General features: G+C 34.8%; 1 protein-coding gene across 5 annotated transcripts in view; it reads left to right on the top strand.

Moving 5' to 3' along the window:
* The window catches only part of STRN3 (striatin 3), a 60,070-nt gene that overhangs the window by 24,135 nt on the left and 16,797 nt on the right, over positions 1-19,138 (top strand). Inside the window, exons 3-9 of one of the 5 annotated variants that reach the window (XM_059475206.1) lie at positions 1,468-1,541; positions 2,172-2,250; positions 2,539-2,718; positions 3,171-3,303; positions 4,394-4,535; positions 9,684-9,794; positions 15,988-16,128. In XM_059475206.1, the coding sequence (XP_059331189.1) occupies positions 1,468-1,541; positions 2,172-2,250; positions 2,539-2,718; positions 3,171-3,303; positions 4,394-4,535; positions 9,684-9,794; positions 15,988-16,128 (860 nt within the window). Of the gene's footprint in view, positions 1-1,467; positions 1,542-2,168; positions 2,251-2,538; positions 2,719-3,170; positions 3,304-4,393; positions 4,536-9,683; positions 9,795-15,987; positions 16,129-19,138 lie in introns of all 5 variants that reach the window. The other 4 variants (XM_059475205.1, XM_059475207.1, XM_059475208.1 and 1 more) reach the window with 4 other exon arrangements.

The following is a 19,138-nucleotide window of genomic DNA, read 5'->3' as shown; positions in this document are numbered from 1 at the left end:
CACCAAGACCAGTATTTTACAAAGTGATGGTGTTTGGCCAATTCATGGGGGTGGTGGGATGGACACAGACACCTGTGGAAAGAATGGTCTTAATTAAAGTTGAGGCAGATGTAAGGGGATACATTTGATAAAACAATAAGCATATTACTCATTTGGCTTTAGCAACAAGCAAAAATAAGCAAGGTAATGTATCTAATCATTGCTATATGAGAGAGAAAGACTAGTGATTGAGCAGGATACATCCCCAATTGCCCAAACACTTCACTGTTATCCAAAGTCACAGTCCTTGTGCAGTGAGGACCTGGAGAAGCCTTCCCAGGAATTGGGAAGATCCTGTGTGGTATGTGTCTGCTTATAGGTGAGGTCTCAGGTTTGCCCAAAAACAGGTCCAGCTTTTATAGGCCCAAATCAACAAGTCCAAGTGACTTGTTAGCCTTTATTGCAGAAATAATCTGGTTCTGATGGCATGCTTCCTGACTAGCCAGGGCCAGAGCCCAGGCCATGGCTGGGAGGCTTTTTGCCTAAAATATTCCACTAACAAGTCTCTAGGGATAGTCTGGGAGGATTTCTCCTGCTAACAAGCCCTTAGGGACATTAGTTAGGAGAATTTCTTAATATATCTTACACAAGGTTATACAGATGTCTCTACAGCAGCCAGTTTGGCATTAAGAACAACTAATATAAATATTTTGATCATCTATTTTTAACTAAAGAATCTTGATGGTATTAATTGCATCATGTTCAGGATTCATCTTATAAATCGGCTCAGGCCTAGGCCTGCTGTTCAGGCCTTGGCATATCAGATGGAGAAGGAGAGATGAGGGTTAGTGAATCAGAGATCAGAAGATGGGAAGGACTGAGGTGCTTTTGCATATGAGGACTAAGAAGAAATCAGAAGCTAAGCCTCCTGTCAATGAGGAGGAGAAAATCCAGAAGAGAATACAGGTGGTGAGAGAAACAATCACTCTAACATGGCTCTTCTCAGGGATAGGTATCGTAACCTAAAACGGAGCAGGAGACAAATTGAAGCGGAAATCAAAAGTAGCAGATAGGCAGGAACCCCAAATCAGTTCATTCATTGTAGTGTGACTGGCTACCTATGACAGTGGTACAACTGGAAAAATTATTTCTTCTAAGTTCTTGAACCTGCTGGTTCTCTTATTGAAAAATACACAGGAAAGGTTCTTTTATTAGATGATACAAAGGAAAAACCCCACATTCTTGGAGAACACACTAAACTCTTGTCTGTAAGTTACTTGATAATTGTGAGTAATTGCCAAAATACTGTCTCAAAACTGTGTTCTTGAAAGACTAGAAATAATTGCTTGATGCAAGAATTATCACAACAGTTCTAGCTGGATTAATTGTACTATGTTGGTATGGTTGCTTTAAATGGGAACAGTAGAATGTTTTGAGTTGTTCAAAGTCTTGTCGACTAATTGGATAAACATCTGCATACTTTTTCAGGGCAAAATATCATAAATTAAAATATGGCACAGAATTGAACCAAGGTGACTTGAAAATGCCAACTTTTGAATCAGGTAACTTTTTTACAATAAATTTTTGTCTGTTTAATTTATTGCAGCTTTCTTCTCTGCACCCCTCTCATAGGTCTGTTATAGGGAATATGCCTAGGGAAGTTATGAAGTAAATGGCGTAAATATTTTTTTAATCTGAAAATCAAAATTAATTGACCGTTTTTTTTTCGTAGAAGCTGTGAATGTTTTTATCTTAAATCAAGGGAAAGACTCCAAAGAAGAAAAAAATAGGCTATCCTAACTGCTTTTCTGGAGTGCATCTGATTTTGCAGTTGTAAATATCAAGTTGATAATACCAGTTTTGCTCTTCAGAGTATTGCAGATGGAAGAAAGCATTTCTCCTAATAATGCTGGGCTCTTTAATAAGTTGAATTGTGTTTGACTTCTTTTGAAATGTTGGTCTTTGGGCCTGTATTTGTATAGTGTGCCTTAAAATTGTGGTCTACAGATTTAAATGCCACCCGCTCCCTTTTTCCCTCCCCATTCTGATTTCCGAGTACCACATTTTGGGTACATTTATACCCAGTTGAAACTAGAGATCATGATGCATATTTCTGACTTGATGGGAGTTTTTGTTTGTGTCTAAAAGCAGTATAAATTAGATGTTAACTACGATGCTGTGTTTTTCAGAAGATACCAAAGATACAGAGGTTCCTGCAGTACCTCAGAATAGCCAATTGACCTGGAAGCAAGGCAGACAGTTACTGCGACAGTAAGTAGCCTTGTTGGATATTGGTGTATTCATACTTTTTCTTGCAGTTTGAGGAGCTCTATGAAACATAACTGAGATGGGCAAATAGTAGTTTGCTCTTCTGGACCTCAGAGTCCTGAGCTTTAAGCAGTACAGAGTAAGGTTTTCCATGTGAGAGGGATTGCGAAGCTTATATTTCCTTAAATGATACAACAGTGACATTCATTTTTAGCAGTGAATACTGAGTTTCCTTTTTCATCAAATCTGCTTTCCTCTTTCTTTCTTTCTTTCTTCTCTTAACATAACTAGGTATCTTCAGGAAGTAGGTTATACAGACACAATATTGGATGTACGTTCCCAGCGGGTAAGGTCTTTGCTTGGGCTCTCCAATTCAGAACCAAATGGTTCAGTAGAGACAAAGAACTTAGAACAGATCCTGAATGGGGGTGAATCTCCTTCGTCAAAACAAAAGGGACAGGAAATCAAAAGGTAAGTGAAGAGATAAGAAATGCTTAAAGCTTGATTTGGTTAGTCATTGATACGTGCTGGTCAGTTCACATTGAACTTTTGTCTAGGGAGCCTGTGAGCACCTGTGAGTGTAGCTGACCACTAACAATTATGAACTTAACTGAAATTGATTGTACATATTACATACATACATGAATGTTATACTAACATGATATACAGGAAAATTGTGTGTTGATGTTAAATTATGTAATGTAATCACTTTGGAGTCATTATTTTAAGGAAGGAATCTGTTGAATGGTGCTTTTGTAATAAGGGCTTAAGCAGATGTAGCAACTTCTTCATTCAGCGATTTCTTGTTTTGCTGGTTTTTAAGATATTAAGCTCTCAGGTAGCAATTTTTTTTAATCTGGTTAAGCTTCTAAATCTCTTCAGCAAATAAAATGGATTCTCTCTTAATGTTTTTATTTTTATAGGAATTCTGGTGATGTTCTTGAAACATTCAATTTCTTAGAAAATGCAGATGATAGTGATGAAGAAGAGGAGAATGACATGATAGAAGATATTGCAGAAGGAAAAGAAAAGCATCGGATAAATAAGAAACACAAAGTAAATTTTTTTTTTCTTTTTATAATAGATCTGAAATTCCCTTTCAAAAGGATTTTTTTCTCTAGAGATGTTAGAAATATATAATGTCAAAGTATTTGTTGCACTATTGTTATCAGAGTGGATTATATGCAGATGCATTACTAATAGATGTGGTGGTTTACTTAATATATTACATTGCAAACTTCAAAGTAACTAACCAGGCTGTTTGCAAATATGAATGCTGCGTTGGATTTTCCTGAATAGTTGGCAGTGTGAGTTTGGCTTGATGCAAGTCTTAAATCTCCTAAACCGATTTGTCAGGAACGGGTTTTCACCATACCTTGGACTTCTGGTAAAGAGATTATTCAAGCATTAAGTTAAATCCCTTTTTTCTATTAAAAGTCTGGTAATAAGATTATCAAGTAAATCTCTAAGCATATATTAAGATCTTACACTCACTTTTTGACTTTTGACAAAGCTTTTTTTAATAGAAAACAAAAGAATCATTTATAGTTATTTTTATAAAAATGGTCTCTTTCTGCAAAAGTAAAAACGTTGTGCAAATAACCTCATGTGGAAAATTTCTTGAACTGAACAATAAAATAAGACTTTTCACTGATGCCTTAGCTTCAGCAGAGAGTTTGTTTTGTTTAAGGTGAAGATATGGTTAGAAATATTAAAAAGACAGTTTTCTTAAACTATATTCCAAGCTTATGCTTAACACCGAAATAGAACTGGAAAGCAAAAAGAAGGAAAGGCTTCTGACCATAGTTTGTAAGCTCTCTCTGCAGAGCTGTTGATAGGGCAAGAAAATCAACAAAGTTTTCTAATTCTTGTGTTAAATAAAAGTGAAGGCTGGGGTGTGTGGGATTTTTGTTGCTAAAGCTAGTGTCAGTGTTCTTTTTATTTCCTAACATTCAGCAGACGGCGCTGTTCTCTTTTTTGTTCTGATAGGCCAACTGAGATCAGTTTCTTCTTCTGCATTTTAAATTGGAAAATGTTTTCACCTGCAATAAATTACTCAGTGAGAATAGCCTATATATCTTCTAACCTAAATGACTAGAAAATCTGTTTATGATTCAAATGCAGGAAAATATTTATCTTCTTGCAGATTGGTAATGAAGGTTTAGCTGCTGACCTTACAGATGACCCTGATACTGAAGAAGCTTTGAAAGAATTTGACTTTTTAGTGACAGCTGAAGATGGTGAGGGAGCTGGAGAAGCTCGAAGTTCAGGAGATGGAACAGAGTGGGGTAAGACACTAACAAAAGCATTTAAATATAAAGGAAAACTTGTCCATGATACTTAAGAGTTTTGTAAAACTTACTAAATGGTGTGGATGTGTGGATGAATGTGATGATAAAACATTGATTAGAAAATGATATATTGTAGGTGAAACTTTCATATATATGTTGTTGTAGGTACAAGTACAATTGTAGTCACATTTCTTTCAGGTTTTGTTTCTGATTTCAAAACTAAGAGAATATTTTCTTTGTTAGGTAAGAAAAGCTAGGATTCTGAATGTTTTTATACCTGGATTAAATTTGCTTTCAAATACAGTTTTGTTTTCTTTTTTTGTATTTGTTTCTTATCAGGACCTTCAAACTTCTGTACCTAAGTTAAATTAATTTCTTGGGTGTACTTAAAAATGGACTATTCTTTTATTTTTCTAACTGAGATTTTTAGATGTTATTGCTAATATGGCTTGTATTAGTAAAATTAAAAAAACAAAACCAAAACCTTTTCTAATAGCCCAACTTTTTATTAGTAACTTGGTGGGAAACAAAATATGTTCAGTCAGTAATTTCTGCAACCTACATGCTTCAAAAGAGGAGCTTGAAAGGAGAAAATTTGTATAGGAAAAAGAATAGTGATCCAAGTAATGGATATCTGCCTTTAAATGGTAAATTGCCTATGAGTGAAAAAAGCCCCAAACTGCCATTAGATTGTGTTGTTTGAGCATTTTATATGACAATGAACTCATGCTTCAATAAACATCCCAATGAGCAAAAAAAATAATAAAGATTTACAAAAATTAAGTAATGGCCATCTTCCAGGAAAATAATACAATCTTGATTTTGAAGGTAACAAGGATTTGAAAGCATTCTTTCCTAAAAACTAGTATCAAAGGATTAGTCACCTTTATTTTTAAAACTCAGTCTTATTTCTAGTTGGAATATGAAGCTGAGCAGGCTGTTACCTTTAGTTTTGGTAATAACTGTCTATTTTTAGTATCATTTTAGTTGCTTGCTGTTGTTCCCTTTTGAAGTTGATGTTATTTAAACAGTTTCTTGATGATCTTTTCATTTAGGCATACAGGCAGATCTCTTGGTAAAAGATATCTCATAGCACCTGAAGCAAGAGTTTTTCACTTTGCTTGCAACATCCCTTCAGATATATAGTGATGTAGAAAGTTGTGGTTCTAGTATCAGTCTTACTATTGTATATAAAAGGCAAGTTAGTTTGATACTGTAATTCATGCAGTCAAAGATTTATCCAGACTGTGAAACCTACTGTTTGAACTAGCTTGTCCATTGAAATTCCAAGTCACTGTTTCCAAGGATTACTTTCCAGTGTGTTCTTTGTCTGGCATTTTCTCAAGTAGTTACCCAGTTTTAAGGTCTGTTTTAAAATTGACCCACCATGCTTTTCATACAGCTGTTAGAATGTTTATTACATTTTCAATGAAGCCATAGCACAGTAAGGCAGAGCAGTTTAGGAGTTTGTACACACTTGTGACAGCTGATTTAACTGCAGCAATCCCATTGCTACCAAAAAACTTCTATCTGAGACAACAAAGTGGGAAGGAGGAAATAAAACATAAACTTAGTTTCATCTTTCAAAGTATGTTCTCAGTTTTGTTGTATGAAGACAATTTTCATTAGTTTTTTTATATTTTGTAACTTAATATTTAAATCAGTCAAAGACATGCCTACAAATGTAATAGTAATATTTTTTTCACAGTATGTCACTGATTTTAGTACAGGTGTTCTTTCCTTAAATGGGCATTTAAGGATACAGTCCATCAGATCTTGGGATTGTGTTACTTTTTAACAATCAGTGTAAATATGACAAGACTTCTCTGTTAACGATCACAAATAGCATTTTAAATATTATCCCACTTAAATGCTTTCTAAAATGAAATAATGCAGTGCCTAAACCAATTTATTTTAGTTATTTTAAACTCTATGAAACTGTTACTTCAAATATCAGGTCCATCCAGTTAGTTATTTATGTTGAGGGGAAACTTAATTTAAATGAATATGTACTGTTACTTCCTAAACAATTGCATCAATCATGAACTTAAATATTTCAGTTTAAATCCATATTTTTCTTCATAATGTAGGAGTTGCTCTGTTCTGTTTTCATAGTTTTTTCTTCCTGTTTTTGTTTTCCTGTCATTAGCCTCCTTCTGTCTCTTCTTACCTTTGCAAACATTTAAGCATTCTGAAAAAAAGGTTAATATTTACTTCTCTAATTAGTTTTGTTTTGTATCTGGAAAGCATCTGATGTTTAGGCTCTAAATATATTGCCTAGTTTTGCTTTAGTAATATTTACATTACTTAATTGGAGAGTATTATCTGAAGGTCCAACTTTCAATATCCTAAAATATTTCAGCACCAAATTTGATAGTTACATTTTTGCTGTTGATGACTTCTTCAAACCTGTCAGAGTGTTTGGAAGTCTGGATTGCTTTTATTTTCTGCTGTATTACAGCTTTTTATGAACACATTAAATTTTATGTAAGTGCCTTAACGTACTTTGAGTGTTAAATTAATTCCAAACATTGTGATTTAAAGTGTTCTGTCATGGAGCATGTTTTACTTAGGAACAGCTTTTCTTCAAAATAGTGAAAGATGAGGAAGTTCAAGCAGTGTTAAATGAAGAGTGAAAGTGATGTGACAAACTTAAAAAATATGTACACTTTTAAATGAAAAAAAAATCCTTGTGATTTTAGTATGAAGAAAAAAAAGCATTTATAACTGCAGTTTGCTTAAGCAAACAGCAATTTGTACATATTGTTATATATTGTGCTACACATTGCAGATGTCACTTATTACGAAGTCTCTTTGTTCTTCTTATGGTTTCACGTGTTCATCGCTGGATTTCTCTTCCCCATGAAACACAAAAGTTCTCTTTACAGATGGACCATAAGTCAGAGAATGACTGTGCCCAGAATTCTGGGTGGCAGTGTGAGACTGAAATTCAGTCTCTTGGGCCATCTTCAAAAAACTTCTGAAAAATAGAAAATTTAAAGCCAGCCTTTCTCTACTCAGTTATATAGATCAATGGACATCCAGGGTCCTCTGTGCTGTCCTGTATCACTTTAGTGCAAGGAAGGGAACTCTTGGGGGCAATGGCAGAGGTCTTCTAGGTACATGGCTCTGTTCTGAAATAGCCTAATATATCTAGGCATGCTGGAGAGAAGCACTGCTGGGTTTTCCTAAAAATCTTGTTTGAAATTCATTTCACAGCCTACCCAGTTAATCCGAGTTTGTGTTTTATCTAGTTTTCTAAGTGCAGCCTACATTTTTGCAGCCAACAGTGTTGGTTTTGAATATTTATGTCTGCAGGCTTGTGCTTCTTCTGTTGACTGAATGAGCCCAGTTCCTTCAAATTCTTTGTCTTTATATTCAGTGCCCTATTTGTTTTGCACTCTACAGACATTTTCTAAACTTCCAGTGTAGAACACAGACTGAACATGTTACATTAATTTTGTCATTACCTGCACTGTCCCAGTTTAATGCACTGCACCTTTTAAAATGTACCAAAATGGGATTTTTTAGAATAGCACTACATTGATGTTAGATGTGATCATCTTCTGGTTCTGTTTATTTCCCTAATCCTTCTCTGCAATGCTGCAACCTAGCTGATTATTTTCATTTTATTAATGGTGCTTTGGGATTTTATTGATTAGTTTTAAATAGATTTTAATGGAATTTTCTTTTAATTGAAAGTTTTCAGTTTTTTTCCTCTTTGACTGGGCATGTTCTCTGACTTACCTTTCTGTGCTTCTTGTGTTTCCTGAGTAATCACTCTTCCTCTCTGTCAGTGCTTAGGCCCAGTGATCAGAAAGACTGAGGTCTTTGTGTTTGCAGTTTGGTAGATGTAGCTGTAGTTTGGTGTAGGATGTCATCGTTCCCTTCTCATCGCCAGGGCAGCTCAGGGGACTCTGCCATTATGCTCCTGTTTCATGTTTCACTGCCCTTGCCATCTCTGTATTCCACCCCTTTGATCAAGATTGTCATCAAATGATGACAGATGCATCAGTATCCTAGGGTATCTGTCTGCTCATTCATTGTCATGTTTTGTCATGAAACATGTGCTTGGAACAACTCCTGTTTTTTTTTATTTTAAATGCATGTTACTTCATTTCTGCTGTGTATGACTCCTCTTGTGTACTTTCATGATTATAATGGTTATAACTTCAAAAATGGGTACAATCATATTGTAAATATGATTGGAAGTTGGGAACTGAGGAACTAAGTCTTGTGATTTCATGCCTAAAGAGTTTGTGAGTATAAAGTTAAACTGGCACACAAACCAAGTTTGTTTGCTGCCTGATTGTCTACTAGCAAAAGTGCTTCTGCAAATGTTGTATTTGCCTTGTCATAGAAACAGGTTTATCTTTTTAGTAATTCTAAGTTTCCAGAAATTACTGAGATGGATAATTTAGAAAAGTAGAGAACTGACTTTTCATAAAGAATAATTAACTCTGAAATATTTGTCAAAAAGAAAAATATATGTCTTCTGAAACTACTGTGGAATGTTGTATTTCTCCTAATTATGATTTAATTTCTGGAATGCAGTGGGATGTCCACCTGTACAAATTACTCTTCTTCATCTTTGTGTGAAAAACTGTATTTATAGACTTGTTTCTCTGGTTATATGTAGGAGTAAGGTTTCTTTCTTGTGCATGTGGAATGAATGCGAAAGGATGCATGGTGGTCTTCATGAATAAACTGGCACTGACTTACTCAGCTTGCATTTTCATAAGAGATATAGCATGAATGCTTTTATTTGCTTATTCAACACTGGCTGAATAATTTCTTAACACTGTCTTTCTAAAGATGCAGTAATTGTTTCTAAATACCAATGATTTTTTTGTGTATTTTGAAGTATCTAACACAAACAGTTACTTATGAAGTTTAATTTGTTTGCTCCTTGGTAACAAATTACCGTACAATTTTCAAATATGTAACTGATAATATACAGTGCCTTGGAAAACTGTATTAAATGAAACTTGGTCTTTTATAAACTTAAAACGGAGACTGCACCTTTAAAATAAAGATTAATTAATAACTCTTATTAATGCTCTTATACAGCTATGACAGTAAATCACCAAGAGCTTGCATTGCCAATTGCTGATTTTTTTTCTTTTAATAATATGCTGCATGTAGACAAAGATGACCTGTCCCCAACTGCTGAGGTTTGGGATGTAGACCAGGGACTAATAAGTAAACTGAAGGAACAGTACAAGAAGGAACGAAAGGGGAAGAAAGGGGTAAAGAGTAAGTGCAGATTCTGAATCTTGTAATGCAACACTTTTTTGCCTATTTATATAGAAGACATTTTTTCTCATGAGTTCTGTTTGTTGTTTTGTGTTTTTTTTTTTTTTTGTTAAGCATCGTTTTCTGTAATGGGGGCAACCAACTTTAACTTTCTACCTGCTGAATGTGAATATATCAAAACTTTTGACAGGCATTTCATAAATGAGAAATGTTGAAAAGGCAAAAATTCAAGGTTAAAGAGGTGAAGAAAACTAAATGCATAGAAATGTTAGTGTAAAAATAATTAACAACTTGCATTTTGAGAACATTGCTACTCTAAGAAGTTTTCTGCAAGTTTTTGACTTCATCTGCTCCTTAAAGTATAATACTGTGATTCTGTGGTGGGACTGGTGATTGTTGGGCTTTTCCTGGGGTAGTGGTTTGGGGTTTTTTATTTAGTTTTTGGGGGTTTTTCTTTTTTTTTAATATGAACTTGAATCAAGTTCATATTAAAATCAGTTGCTATTTATGGTCTTGTAATTGTTTTTACAGCCCCAGGCATGGAGAATTAGGAAATGCTTGTAATATAAATACAAACTTTTTGGTGGCTTTATTTAGGAGATAATCTTTATTTTATAATGCCCTTCACTTTTCTGTGCATTTACCAACATCTTATTTGATGTCTCTCTATCCTGCTCAATTTTCTGACCAGTTGACCTATTTTAACTATGTAGTTTAAACCAAACTTCAGGGTTGAACTATCTGATAAAAATGCTTTTGGAAATTTATGTTATCAACTGTAACTATGAAGTTCTTAGTGCATAAAGTGGTATTAAATCTGTCATCATAGATTGGTTTGGTTTGAGAGGGATATTAAAGATCCCCTAGCTCCAACCCCCCTGCTATGGGTGAGGATAACCACCAAACCAGGTTGCTCAGAGGGCCATCCAACCTGTCCTTGAACACTTCAGGGATGGAGCACCCATAACTTTTCAGGACTCCTATTCCACTGCCTCACTACTCTTACAGTATAGAATTCCTACCTAAACTTCCAATCTAAACTTACACTTTTAGTTTAAATCCATTCCATACATCTGGAGTCACTGCAGCAGCTCCTGTCCCTCCTGTGCTGGCACGCAGAGCTGGTGCAGCCCTGCAGTGGCTCTCAGCAGAGCAGAGCAGAGGGGCAGAATCCCCTCCCTGGCCCTGCTGCCCACGCTGCTCTGGCTGCAGCCCAGGACACGTTTGGCTCTCTGGGCTGGCAGTGCCCATGGTGCCTCATGTGCAGCCTCTCAGCCAGCAGCACCCCCAGGTCCCTCTGGGCAGGGCTGCCCTGGGGCTGCTCATCCCCAGCCTGTGCTGAGACTGGGCCGTGCCCCAACCCAGGAGCAGCACCAGCACCTGCTCTTGTTAAACCTCAGGAGATTCCCATGGACCCTCTCCTGGAGCTTGTCCAGGACCCTTTGGATGGGATCCCATGTCACTTTACAGGAGCTCCCATGGTTGCTGTGCTTTTATTTTGGAAGTATTTTTTAACAATTTCTGGAGATAACTAGTAAAAAAAGTTTTTACTAGTTTGTATTGTATGGGTATACACTAACTAAATTACATGATAATTAAAATACAACTCTGACGACTTCTGTAATTATTAAGATTTCAATTTACTTTGTAACACCTAATGGTTACTGGTCAGTTAGTGCATGTTAGGTTTTTTCAGCATTTTTGCATGACTTGTACACACACATAAAAGTTTTGACAAAGCAAAGATTTTTAGTCTTTGCTTTAATGAGAACCTACAGTAGTCATCTGCATGCTAATCTGTATCACCATGTAACATGTAAATCGGCAGTTGACATCAAATTTGCATAATATATATGGTAGCATTAGAAATTTATTTTTAATACCAAAATAAACTTCTTTTATTTGACATTTTCTTACTAAATTCTTTACCTTTTAGACATTTTGAACCATAGTAGCTGCAAAGTAACAAAATTTTCTTCATCTAAAGGAATTTTGAAATCTTTGGTTCACAGAAGACAGTATTTAGGAGACAACTGTGTAACAGTGCTGAGAAATGACGTAAGTCATTGTTTAGCATTTTAAGTTTGAATTCTCCTTTGGGAAACTTTGAACACATATAGTCTTCAAAGGTGGTTTGTGAGATTCTTGGCTTGTCACATTCATGATAGTTTCTGGTTGAAAATTAGCATCTACATCGCTGAGCTAATTGGATGAGTGAACTCCGTACACAGAATAAAAGCATTCAAGGTTGGGCAGATTGATTTAAATATGATTTTGAGACTTTTTCCCTCAGCTTTTTAACATTCTGAAACTGAAAATAATGTTGAAGGGCTTTTTAATTCCTGCTGCTCATATCTGGTCATTTGGGGACTTCATCCTGAATACATACCTCTTCCTTTGCCCTTCATTGTTTTGACTTCTAACAGAATTTGAGTCCCATCAGAGCTTATCTGCATGGTAATATATATCATCATAAATGTCAAACAAATGTGCATTAAATGTCATCTTTTGCAATACTTGGAAGACAGCATAATAAGACAGACATTCTGATGGGTTCTTTTTTTGGATATGCATCTGTAACTGCCATAATCTGTATTTACACTGTAACATAATGGGGCAGAGACAGCCCTGGTCTCAGGTATGGAAACTTTCATTCCACATGTACACATAAATAAGTGAACAGAAGTACATCTGATTCTATATTTTGATACTTCTCTGTATCAAGAGATACTAGTCTGTATCCTCATGTTTTCTTTTGGGTGGAACATCTTAATTAAGGTCATCTTCTGTTAGCACATACATTTTCATTGAGTAATCTTGTTTGCTGGGGAAAAAGAGGGTGTCTGTCCAGGTAGTCACCATGTTATGTGGAGCTACTACCTCTTTATAAAAGGATCTTTAAAAATACCTACAAAAACAAAAATCCACCACCTCACAACTTTAATTTCCTTCACAATGCAAGCTGTAAAATAATGCAAAATCTGTTTATTGAAGAGTTCTTGTGTTAAAAAACCCCAGAAGCAGAGAAACAAACCGCACCGATCCAGGACTTACCGTGATACATAGATAAAGAGTTAGGTTTGATGTCTAGAAAAGCAGATGTCTACTTCTCTTTTCAGTAATGTGCTGAATTTAAGGCCTCTTTCTTGCCCAAATTTGATAAGATCAATTTTGGCAGGTAAGTCAGGGGATGGCTATTTTTCAGATATAGCCTGCTGCCTTTGCAGAGTATGATAGTGGAGGTGTTGCATATCTCATTTCATTCTATGAAGTCAGCATAATGTGTTCTCAGTTTGAAAGTTTTCACAGCTTTTGCATATATGTATATATCACTGTAGAAATGAAGATACTTTTACTGTTTTTCTTTAGCTTTTTTGTGTTTTTTAAAAAACTTTCCTTTCCAGTATCCGTACTGTTCACTTTCCTACCCTTGATTTCTGGAAATCATATAATAGTTGATAGGACTGAAAAGAGATCTGAATTTCACCATCTTCATTATCATCACCTCTTCTTGACATATAAGAATCTCTGTGTTATATTCAGACTTGACTAATACATCTTCCACCTAATAAAACTCTGCTTAAGGCTTCTCAGACTAAAACTTTTCATCACTGAATATTCAGTTATCTTTTTCACTTTTGATCTCTGAAGAACAGTACACCGAGATGGTACTGTTAACTTTTGCTTCTGTTCATACCAGGTCACGTTTTTTTTTTGTCCTTGGCTTTTTTTGAGGGTAAAAGGATCATCCCGTTTTGTTCCATGACCATAGTTTCTTATGCGGAGGTGACACATTCTTTTCTTTAAAAATCTCCTTGTAACATTTACTATACTTGAACATGAAGGTACACTTGCACTTACATGTAAGCAGAAACTTGGGCAGTCTTCTGTAGTGGTGGCACAGTCTGGAATGCTGACATATGTTTCAGCATGAAATGCACAGAAGTTATTCAGAGCAGCAGCTGCTCCTTTGTAAACTTCTGTCTGTATTGTATGATGTTTGAGGACTGTTCTGAGGTTATGCCTGAAGGACAAGAAGTGCCCAAACATACTGAAAAACACTAAAAGGCAAGGATATCAGCCCCCCAATTAGCGACAAACTAAATGAATGGCTGCTTAAAGATAGCAGAGCAGAGGGGCTACTTTTAGTTTCTTCTGAGTATGCCTCGAGACAAACTTGTCATGCTCATATGTTTGGCATGAAAGCACCTGGAGAAGATGCTTTCAGTTCAGATAGAGGAAGCGTTGATTTGTGGCATTCTGCCTCAATATGTAGAACCATTCATGCATAGCAACATGGAGAAAACACGCTTTTACTTCTGGAAAGCAAAGGGTTCATGAAAGTAAACAGTTTAGTGTCCCAGTCATGACTTTTATCCTGTCATTTTATTGATTGCTCTGTAATATCTTCAAGAATATATTTACTCTGTCACTGTAGGTGCCTGGCTGATGGCTGACTAATAAAGATGAAGGCAAGCTTTGTAGTCTGTGTGGTGTAGAGATCTGTCCATTCTAAGAGTGACTTTTCTCATGTGAGATCTCACCTGCTGGCTGCAGTATTGAGTACTATACTTCAGAAATGAAATCCTTTCAGCATAGAGCTTGTTAAAAAAGAGTGTTTCATTCTCATTATTATTTTACATTCACTTCATCAGCTGGGATCACAGGTTTCTAGACATTCTTCTACAGGAGAATGAAATGCAACTTAACTGCTCAAGTCATCTGTTTTATGAGGAAAGCTTTTGGAAGCCAGTTTTATTCTCAGATTGCTTCTGGGTAGCAGTCTTTGTATATTTAACTAGAATACTAAGTGTTCTGTGAAGGAAAGAAAAAATTACCCAAAGCAGAAAAAACGTAAATATAGGGAGTTTTATTACTTGGCAAAATGATAATGTACTGCAAATATTAATGAGAATAGTCATACAGCATCCTTTTAGGGGTTTGTGAGGTATACTTCCTGTAATTCTTCTTCAATAAATACTTTTTGTTGTCTTCCCTCACTGCAGGGAATTCTCCCATTATCTTTAGAGAATTCTGTTATTCATGGACACTTATTTTTGAACACATTGATTTAAACCAGTAACATCTGAAATTATCAGATACTTTGTGAAAGAGTACATTTTAGTGTTTAACTGTTTGAATAACAGTTCTGAGTTTGTTAAGTCATCTGTAATCATAGTATTTGCATTTAACTTTTTTGGCAATAAAGGCTTTGGTTTAGTTTCAGTTTCCTCTTTAATAAATGTGAGACATGTCGCTTCAATATAAGAACTTGTTCACTAATGCTTCCTTTACTAAATGGCCTACAATATCTCTGCTTGCAGTCCCAGGAAGGGCTGTTTTATTGGTTTAAATTTGGTTATGTCTTTCATCATTATGGATTGTTTTCTTTAAAGAGGTTCTCTCACTGAAATACACTTTATAATTGAAGCTTGACTTTTTGATGTGGAAGCTATAAAGGTGAAAGCAGGGGTGGATTTAGTAATTTAAAGATATTCTAAATTATACTTTTTGTTTCCTAATGTCTACATATTAATTAAATGTACATATAATTCAGAATGCTTTGTTTCTAGAAGCTTGCTTTTATAATAATTTTAATATAATATACATCTGCAGTTTCATACAGTGGTGGAAGCATTCTTCTGCTGTGTTCAACAAACATTTCATACAATTTAAATACCATTCAAAGCAGGGAAAGTTAATTGTTTGTTGCACCCCCATTATGAGTTGTCTGTACTTTTGCTCTCATTTTTAAGCTTATTTTTAATTAGCACTCTGTTTTTTAATGTTAAATTGTTTAGTATAGTTAAAGTTGTGTAATATTATTAGAAAATGTTTAAATCATACATTTTTTTGTTTAATAGTGAATGTTCTTTTAGTATTTGGCTTGACTTTCCAGTAGGGCTGTAAGATGATTTTTTTTCTGTCTCCTACAGGAAATTGTAGAATAGCTCTACAGAACACAAAGGAGTTATTCTTTGATTTAGTGAATTTCAATTGTTTGCATGTAGTTTTCAGATTTGGTGTATTAACTCCTGCTTTTGATTTCCAAACTCTTACTAAACAAAAGCAAAGCACTATTTATTTTAAGGAGGTCCCATCAGTAATTATTCTTATTTAATGGATTTTTAGACTTCAGTCAAGTCAAGCGGTAGCAATCAAATGAATTTTTGCTGCTGACATTAATTTACAGGAGTCAACAGGACAAAACTTCACGACATGATAGCTGATCTGGGCGATGATGAGATACCCCACATCCCTTCAGGAATCATTAATCAATCTAGGTCACCCTCTTCTAGAATGACTGATCATGAAGGTGCAAGAGCAGAGGAAGGTACAAAAAATTCAGCTACTTACTATATTTCAGGAGATTTCTTTTAGAAAGCACACGCTGTCATTTATTATCCCCTCTGTAAAGCTGAATGCAGTTGCAGATTGCCACATTATTATTTTACTTGCAGTTCTTCCCAAATGGTTTTATGAGAATATGGCTGTAGTTTTTGTGGCTTTTTATAACTCAGCATTGTTTAATAAGTTTTTTTAGATAACTTCATGTACAGCAGTGTGTTCTGACAATATTCACTATTAAATCCCTGTTTGGAAACACACTCCCATTAGCAAAACCTTTCACAAATAGGTTATTTATTGAGGGGAAAAAAGGTGAGTATAAACATTTAATGCACAGTTTGGATTTTGAAATGAAAAGTGGTGATGTAAGTTACGGGACTAATTAGTCTCTTTTCCTCAAATTTAATGTTCTTTTATAAAATTCCCTTGATCTATGTACACAAGTTTACAAATACACTATTTCTTTCTTTACAGAGTATTTATTTAAGTTTCAGGATTATCTTTGGCAATGAAAATTAGTGGCAAGCTATTATATATAAAGTTGAAAATCTTGTATTTACCTTTTCAATTTTTTGTTTTAAAGGAATGATTTTCCTGTATTAGCTTTGAAATTAGAATACCATTATGTAAATTGTCCTCTGCTTAGAGCATATTAATTCAGAATACTCAGGTGTATTCAGATTTGGCTCTTTTAGGATGATCTTTGACCCATATGCCCTGGCTTGGTGTCAGCTATGGCAGAAATAGATATTGCATTACTGCTGATTCCAATAATCAATTGGTTCTCCTGTTCTTTTTCATCCTTGGCCTCACAAATACCTGTCAACAGACAAGCAGAAAACAACCCCAAACCACACTTCAAGGAGGTTTTTTTGTTGTTCTCCAAAACTCTCATTTTACAACAGTCAGCTTATTTACTGCCTTCCTTTTCATCTTTGTTTTTATTTCCATATTCAAGATGAAGCAGTATCAAATTTACCTGTGGAGTGCAATTGAAAAATGTACAGATGAAAATCCACATGCTGAAACTTGTAGACATATATTTAGGTTGTTTTTAGATTCAGTGTTGACATGCTTTAGGTTGCCTTTCAGCCATGTTTAGGTATTTAGGCCATACATGTTGTGCAAAGAAACACAGACACAAACCTTGTTACGGAGAAGGTTGCTGTCTCAGGTAGAGGCCTTACATATAAATTATACTGGACAAAACCAGTATGTATTTTTGAAGAAATAGATGCTAGATTTGAATTTGATAGGGACTGACTTTTATTTCCTGGTTCTTGTAGCACAAACATTGTGTTAGCCTTCAAGTAAAGATTGTTCACACTGTTCAAATAAACTGCTTTCATGTTTATATTTTCATGCTGTTTAATGTGTCACTGTCTTTTTAACTTGTCAGTGTAGTTTGCTCTTTATTAAGTGCAATAATATTAATATCTCTGTCATCTTATTTGCTCATTTTGGTTTCTGCTTAGTTTTTAAACTTGAATATTAGATTGTAAGTTCTGCTATTTCTATCCTGAATGCTATGTGGCTTCTGTACCATATGGTGCAAAACTGCAAATAAACAGGCAGTGTTTTATTTGAATTCCTTCTAGATGTATTACAAGGCCAAATACTTCATTATCATAAAATACAGATTTTACTCAATTATTTATTCAGCTGTGTTCTAAAAGCTAAGATTTTGCAGATAACTTCAGGCTTTCTTCCTAGGATACACTAGCCTATGCTGAGGAATTTTGTCAAGCTATAGTTGTCTTTTGACAGTATGGAAGTTTTATGCCATACTTTGAATATTACAGTTCTGACATAGTGGTTGATAATTTTTTCTTGAAGGGGGTTCAGAGAGGAACTAGCTCTAAATGGCTTGGAATATCTCTTCCATACCTCTAAAGGTGTGAGAGTTTGGGTTTGGGTTTTTCATTGTTGTTTGTTTTTCATTTGTTTGTTTATTTTTCACTCTGAACTGCCTGGTTAATTATAATGTTATGCCATAATCACACTTGATAATTTTGGTCATGAGAAATTGGAGTTTCCATTTCAACATATTCTGTTATTTCAGAAATGGTATCAACATGATATTCCATCCAGTGTAGAGAAAATTACTTTCTTCACTGATTGTTTTTCAGTTTTAATATCTATAGATTGCAGAGGTGTCAATCTACAGATTGACAGAAAAAAAGCAGTAACAGCTAATTACTTCGGTATGAACAGCTGCTTTTGATGTACCACATATTAGCTTTGTGACAAACAAGATGTTGTACAGTAGACAACATCAGCCTATATGAGTTTACATATGTGATCAGAGATTAAAGCAGTTTGTACAATCACTGCTTGATTTTGACTTAATTGTGTATGATGTGAAGAACTTGAAGGTAAGAAGTGCTCGTTAAGATTGGCTAAGCAAATATTTAATTATACAATTTTATATTTCAATATTTATTTCACCTAGTTTCACCTACAAACAAACTTGTACTCTCACATTTTAACTTTAGATTTATTGATTGCAAACTCAGTTAAGCATTTATATTATACTATGAGAATAATATTGTACTGGGTGTTAGAAATTTTTTTTTTTTTCTAGATTAAAAGCATTAAAACGTCATTTATTGAACTATCATTTGCATGTACCTATTGATGCATTGTTTTGGTATCTGACGATGTGGGTCTTTATTTTTAGTAGCTGTAACATCATGCATTTTTCATTGTGTTACTATTCTGCCATTTCTATTTTTGCAAAAGCAGTTTGCTGCCATTTTTTAAACTTCTCAAATATGCCTCACTTTAAGATATAAAATTCACAAATAAATTATAGAACACATGTACATACATACTGGCAGCTTTACTATTCTGAATTAGTCTTCTGAATTTTGAGTAGCATGAATTTTGAAGCTTTAAGTAAAGAAATAGTCACTCATGCAAACAAAACTTGACAAATTTGTGGTATAGGTTCTTGATGTGGTAGTCCTTTTTTTTTATTATAAAGCATAGGGAGG

This window comes from Ammospiza nelsoni, chromosome 6 (genome assembly GCF_027579445.1).
Source record: "Ammospiza nelsoni isolate bAmmNel1 chromosome 6, bAmmNel1.pri, whole genome shotgun sequence".
Lineage (NCBI taxonomy): Eukaryota > Metazoa > Chordata > Aves > Passeriformes > Passerellidae > Ammospiza > Ammospiza nelsoni.
The sequence above is the reverse complement of the archived record's forward strand: the minus strand, read 5'-3'. Positions and strand labels throughout refer to the sequence as shown.